Source organism: Microtus pennsylvanicus, chromosome 6, assembly GCF_037038515.1.
Source record: "Microtus pennsylvanicus isolate mMicPen1 chromosome 6, mMicPen1.hap1, whole genome shotgun sequence".
Taxonomy (NCBI): Eukaryota; Metazoa; Chordata; class Mammalia; order Rodentia; family Cricetidae; genus Microtus; species Microtus pennsylvanicus.
Window position 1 is genome coordinate 108,748,002 of NC_134584.1, and position 12,412 is coordinate 108,760,413.

Consider the following 12,412-nt stretch of genomic DNA (forward strand, 5'->3'; position numbering starts at 1 on the left):
CCTTCTTCCTTGCTGAGGTCAGGCCCAGGGATCTGGGGAGGCCCAATCAAGTAGCTCTTAGGATTTGCTGACTTGAGGGAGTAGGGCAAGGGACAGTGGCTACTGAGAACATACCCAGGAGGCCAAAGGAACAGATGAGATCTAGACCCTGTTGCTGATTTAGCCAGGCCATGGAGACAGTGAGCTGGCTTCTCATCTGTGACCATCTCAGAGAAAGGGGTACAGTCCACTCTTGGCAAAGAAAGTGCTTCATGAAGCTGGGCGGTGGTGGCACAGCCTTTAATCCCAGCACTTGGGATGCTGAGGCAGGAGGCTCTCTGTGAATCCCAGGCCATCCTGGTCTATATAGGGAACTCTAAGACAGTCAAGGATACATAGAGAAACCTTGTCTCAAAACAAAACAAAACAAAACAAAACAAAACAGAAACAAACAAACAAAAAAAAACCCAAACAGTAATAACAAAAAGAAAGTACTTCATGGAAGAAGAAGCAAGACTGGGAAGCTGGTATGGGACAAAAGGGAGACTGGTAGGGAAGGAGCAACTTCCTATAGAACTAAGAGACTAGAAGAAGGGAGGCCAAGCTGCTTTGGTCTTTTTTTTTTTTTTTTGAGAGGAAGTTGTAGAATTGAAGGTAGTACCATTGTTTGGTTCCATGGATGAAAGGACACCACACCAGCATCACCTGGGTGACCTGATCCTGGAGGTAACCACCTAAGACAGGAGTTGGAGCCTCACCCACATCCAGGATGCGTTCCAGCTGCTTGGCTCGCAGCACAAGACAAGATAATCAGTTACAGAGGGGCTTAGGAGTAATTCTCAGCTTTTAGGGGAGTGGTAGGGGTCACACAGCCATCTGCTATCAGGAAGGGGCTGCTACTGAAGCAAGGGCTGGGACAAGGCCAGGGTGCGCGCGCACGAGAGCGCTAAAATTGGCAAGACCAACCAACAAGAAGTCTTGGTTGCAGGCAAGAGCACACCTTCCTGGACAGCGCGTCTGGGGAACTTCTGCTCACCTTTGGTGACCTGTTCATAGCCATCCTTCATTTCAATCATCTCTTAAAAAGAGTCCTCATCCTTGCTGGGTACCTGCTGCTAGGGATTCATACATGAACAAAACCTAGCTTTTGTAGCCTGAGATCACAAGAACATACAAGACACTTGGTGATCCTGATAAAATCAAAAAAGAAGCAGGGATGACCCAAATGTTTGCATTTCTGATCACTCTGGGCTATCAAGGATTTGGAACCTATACCTTTGCTCCTTGGCAGCAGGAGGGGCCTTAATAGGTCACAGCCAAGAGGGAATGCAGGGGGGTTCCACCATCCACCCTGACAAGCATGAGGGGCTGGGGGCGGGCAGCCTTGCAGAGGCTGTCACCAGAACTGATCCGAGTAGTCCTGTGATGCTAAGGACAGATGTCAAGGCAGTTCCTCACAGCACAGTGCTGGTCTTAGCCCTGCCTATGGAGGAGCTTCCAAAGCCCCCAAGTACTCCATCCCAGTTTAGAAGACGGGGAGGTGGGTCCTGCAGCAGGAGCCCACTACAGGGTCCAGATCTTTCTGCTGCCTCCCAAGAGCTGAAAGGAGATATAGGCTTTGACGTCCAAAGAGCAACGGGCAGGGTCTGGGGGAGCTGTGACAATAAGCTGTGGGAATAGTAAGCAGAAGACAGCAGGACAGGAAATGAGGTTCTATGGAGCCTGAGGCCAGCCTGGAATCTCCGTGAAGAAAAGAACTACTTCTTGGGGAACTGGTAGGCTGGAGCCACAGCTGGGAACAGGACACCCAGACCAGTTCTTAGTCAGACAACTAGGCTCCTACTGCTTTTCCCCTTAGGTGAAGAAAGCTTCCAAGGGCGGCAAAGGTGGAATCTCTATGCCTCTTTGAGCGCGGGATTGACAGCCAGTCCAAATGCCTGTCACAACCCTCAGTCAGAGGACTGAGGCATGCTCTCTTCTCTGAGCTGCTGGATGAAGTTGGGCTGATCTAGGTGAACATCCCTGTAAAGTGTTCAACACAGGACCAGGTTTCGATAGGTGCATGGCAATGCTGGCAGCTCTTGGCACCACTGTTACCACAGGGAGAAATGGTCTTGTTCCTGAAAGCTCCTGGGTTTCTTCCAGGACTTGGTTGTCTGATGATAGGAAGATACTGCTGACATCTGGTCACACCGGCCTAGTCTGCAGGGAATGAAGTGGAATTGGAACATTTCACCTTTGTCCCTTTCAGAGCTAGAGGTGGAGACACCAGACCAATGAGCCCTGCAAAGTATGTTGCCATGGGCGGTTTTTAGTCCATCAGTGGAGCTGGGAATAGAATGCTGAGGAAAGACAAAGCTATCCCTACTCCTCCCTAGTGGTGGTGCATACCTGTAATCCCAGCACCTGGGAGGTGGAGGCTGGATGATTTAAAAATCAAAGTTATCCTTAGTTACCTGATAAATTTAAAGCCAACCTGGGGAACATGAGACCCTGCTTTAAAAAAAAGGAAGAAAAAAAATAAAGAAAGAAAGAAAAAATAAATAAATAAATAAAGAAAGAAAGAAAGAAAAAAAATAGGAAAAGAAAGAAAGGCCCATGGCAAGCAGACAGGTCACGACACTTAAATGTTAGGTCCAGTATCAGACCTGCTGTGACCCTTAGCCCAGATTGCCATACTACTGCTTGGACTCCGAGGGTACCTGGCTCACCTCAGGCCTGATATCTGCCTGAGAGCAGAGCTTGTCCAGGCTTTAGGAGAAAAAGAGATGGATCTTGGGTTCTACTAATTGTTCTGTGGGTCAGGGTGGTCCCACAGAGGACTGGTTACTGTCCTTTTTTCCACAGCCTGGCAATACAATACATGTGCAGATTTTATGAATCGGGTAGAGATGGTATACAGTAACCTGAGTCCCAGGAGCCCCAGGCTAGGAGATGGCTTTACTGAGAGGCCTAGGCAGCTCTCCTGCTGTTCTGAAGGGAGTTCTTTTCTGGTCAGGGACAAAGGAGGTGGAACTCAGACCTGGTTGTCTGTGCTGGCAGGAGAGAGTTTATGCTATGTCATGTGAAAGGAAAAGTCCCATGCAGGCAACTCTGTCTCCAGTGCCCTGGGAACTACTGTGGTACTGCATTTAGGGCAACACAGCACTCGTCCAGCCATGTGATAGGTCTCTTCGCCATCACTGTGTGGGATCTGCACTACTTGAGTGTACAGAGCTAATGTGAAGGAGGGGCCATTGGCTTCCCTGGAGATGCCCTGACATTGCCTTCTAAAAAGTTCCCGCATGGAGGGTGGAGTGATTTCTTCTTATGGGACACAGCACTGTAGTCTCAGGTTCTGTGTCATGGAAAGGCAGATGACAGGACTCTAGACAGGAAGAAGGGCTGGTCTTGCAGCCTCTGTCCATGTGCAAATACGCATGTGTGCACAGTGCCCAGGAAGTAATCTGGGGAAGAGCAGCCAGCAGAGCAATGAGGACATTTCCTGCATGCTTTCTGACCCCAACACCGCCCCACACATCCACAGCGTCTGCAGTGGGCCTCCCAAGGCAGCTGAGCCAGGAGAGGGCAGAGGGCAAACTGGCTTCCTGCATTCCTTTCTTACTGATTTGATCTTGACCCTCCAGAGTCATGAACATATTTGTAAAGTCTGATGCCAGCTGTGGAGATGTAGATGTGAATGCACCTTCATCTGTCTGGAGGGTCTCATGGCCCCAAGTTCCATAAAGGGCTCAGGCTAACTTTGTGGCTACCAGTAATTGCGGGTTTGTGAAGGAAATTGCAGTATTGGCTATCGGCACTTCTCTGGGATTCTTCCCAAGACTGACTTTCTGCCCATCTTGGATGTTTTGTTGTTCTTTTCTATGACTTCTGAGTGTCCCCGGCTGACATGATTCATTCCAAGAGCTTTGGCAGACCAGGGTAAAAGTCCTACTACTTCAGCCTCATTAATGGCCTACCCAATCTGATGGGGCGAGGGACTGAGATTCAGAGTTCTCCGCCATGTAAGTTTTCTCAGCTCTTGTCTCTAAGCAGCACCATGCTTTTGATACCCGATGGCCCCCAGGAACCTTGCAGGACCCCAACTCTAGACTGGGTGCCTAAAGTAGTTTCTTGGCGCATACTCTCAGTAGCAGGAACCCATATTGCAGCTATCAACTTCTCTGTGCTCAGGAAGGAGGTAAAGAAAACAAGAGACCACAGAGGGTCCTGGGAGCACCAGGTACCTCAGTCTGCCCATGGCTCATGTAACCTTCTGCTGCTGTCACCCTGAAGATGGATAAGACGGTAGGGTGCTATCTCCTAGGGAGGAAGGACTGAGGAGCATTGCAGGGCTCCTTCCTCCTGGGCTCCTACTGGACCCCCCCTCCCGCCCCATCTAAGGAAAAGTCTTTCCTCCATATCAGTGTAGCTCCTATTACCTGTTTTGCACCACCACACTTGCTTTCTGCCATCTGTTCCCCGAATTTGTGGCTGTCCCTTATTATACTGACTTGAAGACAGAGAGGGTAGAGAATGAGTTCTTCCATTGAGGGACAGGAGGTGGGAGCCACAGCAGGGGGGTCCTGGCATCAGCTGCTTCCTTGACCACAGCTAATGACTGCTCAAGGGAAACTGGTCTCCTGAGTGAGGAAGTGATGGCATCCTGGGGAAATGGGAGAGAGGAAGCCAGGCTGCTGCTGGAGTCCCTCGCTCTACACATCAGACAGAACATACAGCGGGAGAGCCTCGAGCTTGGGCTCCCATGTGCCTCCTGCTGCAGGGCTCTGGAGATCCATAGCTTTGTCACGGAGGGGTGTCCTCAGTACACGGCCTGTGATTTGACTTGGCATATCCAGGGGTGTACCAAGGCCTGAAAATACTCTCAACTTCTCAGACACTGGGCATGGTATCTGGTCAAACAGCTAGGGGCTTCTACTGGGGTGGGGCAGGTGTAATATGGATCCAAGGCTAGGAACCAGAATACCATGGAGTTGCGGGGGTGGGGGGAATGACAACACAATGTTACTGAAAGGCTATGGGTGTATGGAAAGCTAATGAGGTCCTTGTGTCTAGACGGCATGAGGGGTTCAAGGGACAAAGACCTGGCAAACATCCAAGACTCATTGGGTAATTTCTTACCAATCTGTGTCCTTGGGCCTTTTTTAGGATCACGTGGCTCAAGGAGGTGGTCTCTGCCTGGGAGAGGAGGAGCTAGGCAGTGTGGCCAGGGACAAGAGCTACCTGCCACCCCGAAGGAACCCGAGTAACAAGCACCAGGAATGTCTTGGCTACCTTCACTTGCAAGGACAGCCTGGAAACAGCCTGTTTGAATTATCCTGTCTCTTGCCTGGGCTGCCTGCCATGCTGAGAGCTATTCTGAGCTTTGTTGAGGAGGAAATGGCTGCCTAGCCTTTTTCCACCTGTGAGACTCAAGACTGAAGGCCCTGGCTGGTTGCCTGCCTGTGGAGAAATTGCCTCAGAGGGTTTTGTGCTTAGTCAGTGGTTCAAAAGCATCAAAAGTACTGAAGATGAGGGAAAAGGGCTGTGAGGGTCTCTTTGGGGGCTGCTGGAGTGTGAGCTGGGAGGCAGCAGGAAGGCGCTCTCTTTTGTGGTATAAGACCATGGGTCGGCAATCTACCGGCCCTCATACCTGGCAGAGCAGCCTTACGAGTGACCTCCTGGTGCAAGGTAAGATTCAGTACTAGCATCGTCTCAGGACAGAGCCCTCAGGGAAATACTTACTGGGAGGGTTTAGCAGGTTGGCTCTGCCGGAGGTGGTTACATGAAGCTCCGAGTGGCTGACTCGGAGGTCAGGGCCATCAGGTGCGCCTGGGTCATCCGTCTGGCCTGCAGGGGAGGAAGCAATTTCTGCCAACACCTCCAGATCCTTCAAGACAACCTGGGGAGACAAGCGGAGGATGAAGGACACACTCCCTACTATGGGCTGAGCTGATGTGGCAGAGATGAGGAGTGTCTTGTCGGGAAGGGACACCTGTAGACCAAGTGCTGCTTGCCTATTGCTGTGAGAGGGCTTGGGAAAATGTGGTGAAGGTGCGGATTAAGAGGACACTGATGGTGAGGCCTAGGAAAGGAAGCTGATGAGGTTGGAGAATCTTTCCCGCAGCCCACCTCTTTGACTCTGAACCAGGACTGGAGAGGGCTCCTTGAGATGCAGGTCCTGGGCGTCAGGATGAACCATACATAGGATGTATGTCACAGTCTCTGTATTGTATGAGGTTCTTGGTCCTATACTTCCCTGTGCAAGAACAGACGTCACTGCACAGGTGACACTAGGTCACACAGAACCCAAAGGGTCCTCTATACTTTGGGTGTGATTCTGGCCTCTGGTGACTTCCTAATATCCAGACAGGACTGTTTCCCATGTGTTTCCACTCAGTTTTGGGTGGGGGCAAGGCCTCTTCAGCTGCCAACTTGCCTACTGACTCTTCCAGGGAAGAGGCAGAATACATGTGCAAGTTACTCTGGGCCATAGGCCTTCTCTCCCCTGGGGTTGCCTCTAAGGTGCCCCTAACCCTGAAACAACATCATTTTCACTTGGCACCAGAGCTGCACAATGGCAAAGCCCATCCCATTGTTGCATTATACAGTGGGCAGTAGGGAAAGACCAGGGCATGCCCCTTTGTGTATGGTCATGGGTCCTAAGACCTGTGTTTTATACTCCCCCAACATGGAGCTCCTCCCACTGCAGATCCTGCCAAGTCTTTCTGCTCCCAACTCATCAGTTCTCAAGAAGGCCGGCCTCTGCCTCACCACAGGTACATCCTTAGAACTAACTCTGACCTCCAGCACATCTCAGCAAAGCGGCTGAAGATAGGGACAGCTGTGCCTTCATTGTGCTACCTTGAACCCAGACCAAGAACTAATCATTGGATGGTGTGGGAGGAGGAAGGGGAAAAAAAGAACCACAGTAGGGAAGGGGACTAGGGGAAAAGCTGCAGAGCTCTGTGGGTGGGCCCTGAGAGGTTAGCTGGGTGGAATTTGATAACACAGGTCAAGATAAGGCTAAAATGTGGGTCCTTTTGGGATGATGAAATGTTCTGGAATCAGATAGTGATGACGGCTACAAATCCCTGTAAGCACAAATGCTCTTCAACTGAAGATGGGGTTATGTCCTAATATACACACTGCAATTTGAAAATATCACAGTCTATACACCCAACCTATGAACACTGGAACTCAGCAACACAACACACTGCAGACAACAAGCTGCTTTCCTTCAAGATGACAAGGCTCACCGGGAGCTGTTCACCACCAAAGGGTATGAAGTGTAGTGCACACCAGTGAGCCCAGCACTTAGGAGGGAAAGGTAGGACCAATTTGGGTTTGGGGAAATGGCTCAGTGGGTAAAATGTTTACCCTGCAAGCAAGAGGACCTGAGTTTGGATCTCCAGCATCCAATTGAAAAGTCAGGCACAGTGGCACATGTCTGTAACCACAGTGCTGGAGTGGAGGAGATGGTCAAATCCAGGGGGCTTGCTGGCCAGCCAGTCTAGCTAAAATGGTGAGCTCCAGGTTCAGCAGGAGACTCTGTTCAAAAAGGTAAAGAGAGCAGGCATGATGACTTAGCAGGTAAAACCATTTGCCATCAAACCTGCTGATCTGAGATCAATTCCCAGAACTCATGTGGTGGAAGGAAATAACCAGTTAGCACAAGTTGTCCTCTGATCTTCATTTACATACACATGCCATGACAGGCATGTTTGTGTATAACTCTGGAAAGGTCTCTGAAACGTGAAAGTGCCCACCTGATGCTATGTGACTGTCACTTTTCTTGACACTTTTCTGCTTGTCAGTCTTCTGTTTGACTAGCTTTCCTGTACCATTGTTGAGGATCCCTTTGCCTGCTGACCTTTTCCGGCCTCTTGGTCTTCTCTAAGCTATATCACATATTTGGCACATGACCTTAACACCTGCACCTTGGCCTCCTCTAGGCTGGTCATGGTGTCACTCACTCAGATGCCACCTCTACTGTTCCCCCAACACAGGCCCTGAGACCTTCTTTAGGCCTGTATGAGTTCTTGCTCTTATCCAAGCTGCATAAGACTCTGGGCTGTTAGGAGGGAGTCAGAGCCACCCTTGCCTATGGCTGTGGGCATAAGAATCAACAAAGCAATGGCTCTTGCCAGGAGCTTATGGTTTGCCTGTCCTTTTGTACACTGGAATTTGGGTTTTAGTTGCTCTTGGAATAGGTTCTATTTGCTGAAATGTGGGAAAGGGCTCCGCAGTGACTGGAAGACATGGCCCCTACACAGCCCTGTCATATGGCAGGAACAAAAGGTAGCACCATGTCAGCCCAAGAACTAGAGGATCTTAGGTGGGTTTGGGTTGTAGCCCTAGGGCTCTGTTTCCTGAAAGGAAGAGTCTCCAGTAGGCTCTCGGCTCCAGGAAGGGAAGACACAGAGGGAAGAGGGTGTGGTGGGAAAGCAGATGACATAGTTATGAAGTTTTGAAAGAGAAGCAGATCCTAGCCCCCACCATTCTCTGGAACTCCATTTCACAAGCAAGGACCTTCCCAAAGGCCAGGGATGGGAAACTAGATCAGGGACTTGGAGTGGGGGGACAGCGTGGGGTGACTCAACCAAAACTAAACAGCAGGGCAAGAATCAAGTCAAGATAAGTTCTACAATAATTAAACAGAGTTTTCAAAGGGGTACTCCCACTCCAAGAGAACTGCAACGTATGTTCACACAGAAACTTCTATGTGAACATTCATCCCAGTTGAACAACAGAAAGGTCTCTCTTCTGATAAACAGAATGTGGTATACCATTCCACAGAAAAATGACCTGGTCATAAAAAGAAATGAGGAAGGGGGCTTGACTCAGTGAGTAAAAGCTCTTGCTGTACAAACCTGATAAGCTGTAGGGCACATTTGTAATCCCAGTGCTCCTGTAGTGAGATGGGAGACAGAGACAGCCTGACATATGTTGTGTATCAGTAGAAACAACAGAGATCTTGGCTCAGTAAGATAGAAAGAAGGTAACTGACTCCTGAAAGTTATCCTTGATTGTGGCATGTGTACATACCATACACAAATTAAAAAAAAAAGATATTGGCCTAGGTAGCAATATGAAGAGCCTCATAAACACTTGCTAAATCAAAGAAGGTAGATATCCAAGGCTACAAACTACCATGATTACATGAAGAAGAGACAAATCTGAAAAGATGAAGGTACATTTGTGGTTGCCAGTAGTTAGGGTTGAGACTGCTAATGGATACAGTTGCTTTCTTGGGGGATGAAATGTCCTGGAATTAGGCAGTAGTGATGGCTAAAACCCTTGTAAAACATTTTAAAAACTGCTCAGTTTTGGTATATGAACTGTATGTAAAATGTAAAAACTAAACCAAAATTTCAAATTAGCACACTAATTCCCAGTCCGGCAGCACTTTAGAGAATTGGCTTTCTTTCACCACTGCCCAAAGAGCAGTTCATTCTAATGTCCTATGATCTGACAATCGGTTCAGACTCAGGACAGATGAGGAAGAGGAGGAGGTCACCTTGGTCTTCTTCATGCACTTCGCTTCTACAAGTCATGCTGCCCCTCAGGGATCTCTCTGTGCAGGTGAATAGGGACACTTGCCCTCTGAGCAAAAAATCCGGGATGTCAAATGTTCTGAGTGAGAAAAGTATGGGCAAGCAAGGCTGACGGTACAGATGCCCCCAGCTCTTGCACCAGGTACATGACCTACTAGATGTCTGCAGGGTACTTTTTTCCATCTGAAGACATGCTTAGGAAGAACCAGTAGCATGCAGGAAGAATGAGCTGAGCAAGGTCATGTCTCCTGGAGCAGCTCAAGAACCAGGCTACAAGAGACAGAGAGGTCAGAGGAGCAAGCTGTACTTGCTTCTGGCTGGAATTAACACTCAATCACCATCTGTGTCACCTTACACTCTTACATGAGAATCTGAGATTTGTACCGTCACCAGCTCAAGATAAAGAGTGTCTGTTTCATACTCAGCTCTGGTCCTTAAACTTCAGTTTGTTAATAAAACTACTCAGGGCTTTGTGGTCAGATATTCCAGACTCCCAACACCTCCCCTAGACCAGGTAATGCTATCCAACGCAGCTCTCCTCTTCCTAAAGCCTACTGAGTAATTACTATGGTTCTGCTCTGACTATAGGAGACACAGGGCTAGACAGGATAGGCTCTGTCTGAGTCACAGGCTATAGGATGCAAAATTACACATTTATTGAAAGAGAGCCTCTGGGCTTCAGGAATCAGCAACTTGGTTTGAGGGGAGCCAGGAGCCTTTGGAAGCAATTGGACATGTATTCACCAAAGGCGTGCGTGTGTGCGCACATGTAGGGCATTTGATGTATTCTTTTAACTAGCATAAGCTGCTTATGGAAGTAGAGAACAACTCGGGACATTCCAGGAAACAACGCTTGTGGTGCTTTAGGAGGCAGGCTAGAGTGGACTGTCACAAGCTTATGATCCACACAGAGGAATATGGGCTCCATTTTGCAGGTAATAGCATCTCTATTTCCCTGTACAAATGGAGACTTGACCATGCAAAGCTGCCCTGAAGGCTGTGAGACCAGCTGGTCCTCTATGCCCAAGAATTCAACCAACTGTGGACTGAAAATATTACTGTGATGTACATAAATACAGTAATATGAAGGTTTTTTTCTTATCTATTTCCTACACAATGAAGTATAATAGTATTGCCAAAGCATTTAATTGTATTGGGTATAATATGCCACCTAGAGATGACTTAAAGTGCATGGAACAGACTATGCAGGTTATATGAAAATACTGGCCCATTTTATAGAAGGGATATGAACATTTTCAGATTCTAGAATCCAAAGGGTCTCTGCATCAACCCTTTATGCATACCAAGGAACAAGGGGACTTCATGTACAAAGCACAGAAAGCAGGCTCAAAGATTCTGATTTACCACTCTTATTACAAGACTTTTAATGGCCTTGGCTTGGTGATGGGGTGGGAATAACAGTGTTCACACAGGGCTTTTCATGAGACTGTACACCATCCATCTCTGCATTATTGCCTCCTGCCCACTGGACAGGACAGCAGAGCTAGAAAGGCTGCACATTTTGCATTCAGAACTCTCTTATTTTAGAAAGCTTAACATCAAACGGCAAATGAATGCAAATTACACTTCAGTTGCACAATTCAAGCCGGAAATGTTGTCTACAGGTTCCGCTGGTGATCCCCGCCACTCCTCCTGTGCTTACAAAGCAAATTATTTGTTTCTGGTCCTAGAGACTGGCAAAAAGCCCATAGCCCTGCCTGGGACACCATACATGCACAGGTGCACACACAATGAACTAACCCTTCCCGCCCCTTAAATAGAACAGAACTGAAGAAGGGAAGGGGCTGCTTGAATAGACGGCAAGGAATGACTTACAGTGGATACTGGGGAGTTACTGTGGGAATATATAGTAGCTCTCTGACATTAGCTCTTGTGATCAAATCCCGGGGCTAGCTGTTTCTCAGCTGACTCATAATCCCAACTTGGATTTTGGGCTTTGAAGCAACAATCAAAATAAAGATCTGGCCCAGGGAAGAGTGCTATGGCAGAGAAAGGTCTTGTCAACAGGGGCTCTGGGAGAGACAGCAGAGACAGTAGAGGTCCACTCTTCTCGTTAGAACTGGCTTTGAGTCTCTGTGCCCAGCCTGGGTTGTGGTGTTCTATACTTCCCTGGAGACCCTGCAATCCCTGGAGTGTGGGTAGGAAGCTGGGAGACAAGGGATCCTTGCTCAAGGACCTCACAAGGCCAGAAGGAAAGGCCCCAGAGCCACAGACATGTGGCCAGTTTTGCTCCACCCCCAGAAACCCAGATCCAGTTCTCCTGCCAGTGAGCAGGCTGCCTGGGTCCATGCCCATGGTTGGCCTAGAGTCCTGGCTCTGAGGATGGGGACTAGCTCAAAGAAAGCAGGAGGAAGCCACACCAATTAGTATGCGCTACACAGCAGTTTTGCAAAATGAATATAAAACACTTGTGCTTTCTTTTTGTGTGAGAGAAAGAAGAGGGGAGGGGGAGGGAAGTTACAAGAAAGCAATATTCTGCAGGAGCAGGAGCTCCTGCTGTTACCATGGCAGTGGAAGGGGGTGGGGAGGGCCATCAGCTGGTCCCTGGTTCTGGAGTGCAATGTGCTGCCTTGACTCCTTGGTGGGGCGCAAGGGTCAAGGTTGAAGACAGTGAATACTGTCTCTGAGGGAAGTCTCAGGAGCTGCAGGAAAGGGGCTTTGTATTTCCCACGGGGTAGGCAGCAGAGAAGAGAAACCAGGGATTCCTAAGATGATCCCCTTTGTTGAAGACAACTTTATAGTAGCAAACGGCATTTTCCACATAGGATAAACATGGACACTGTCATCTGTCACCCTCATTTACTAGTAGCCAAGGGCAACTCTCTTCTAGACTGTGTTGCTTTTTTCCCATCTTTTGCTGGTCTAACGGGTGTCCA

At 48.7% G+C, this 12,412-nt stretch overlaps 1 protein-coding gene across 1 annotated transcript in view; it reads right to left on the reverse strand.

Annotated features, from left to right (window-relative positions):
* The window catches only part of Vac14 (VAC14 component of PIKFYVE complex), a 109,342-nt gene that overhangs the window by 46,752 nt on the left and 50,178 nt on the right, over positions 1-12,412 (reverse strand). The window contains exon 13 of the mRNA XM_075977327.1: positions 5,704-5,860. Coding sequence (XP_075833442.1) covers positions 5,704-5,860 — 157 coding nt within the window. The remainder of the gene's footprint in view (positions 1-5,703; positions 5,861-12,412) is intronic.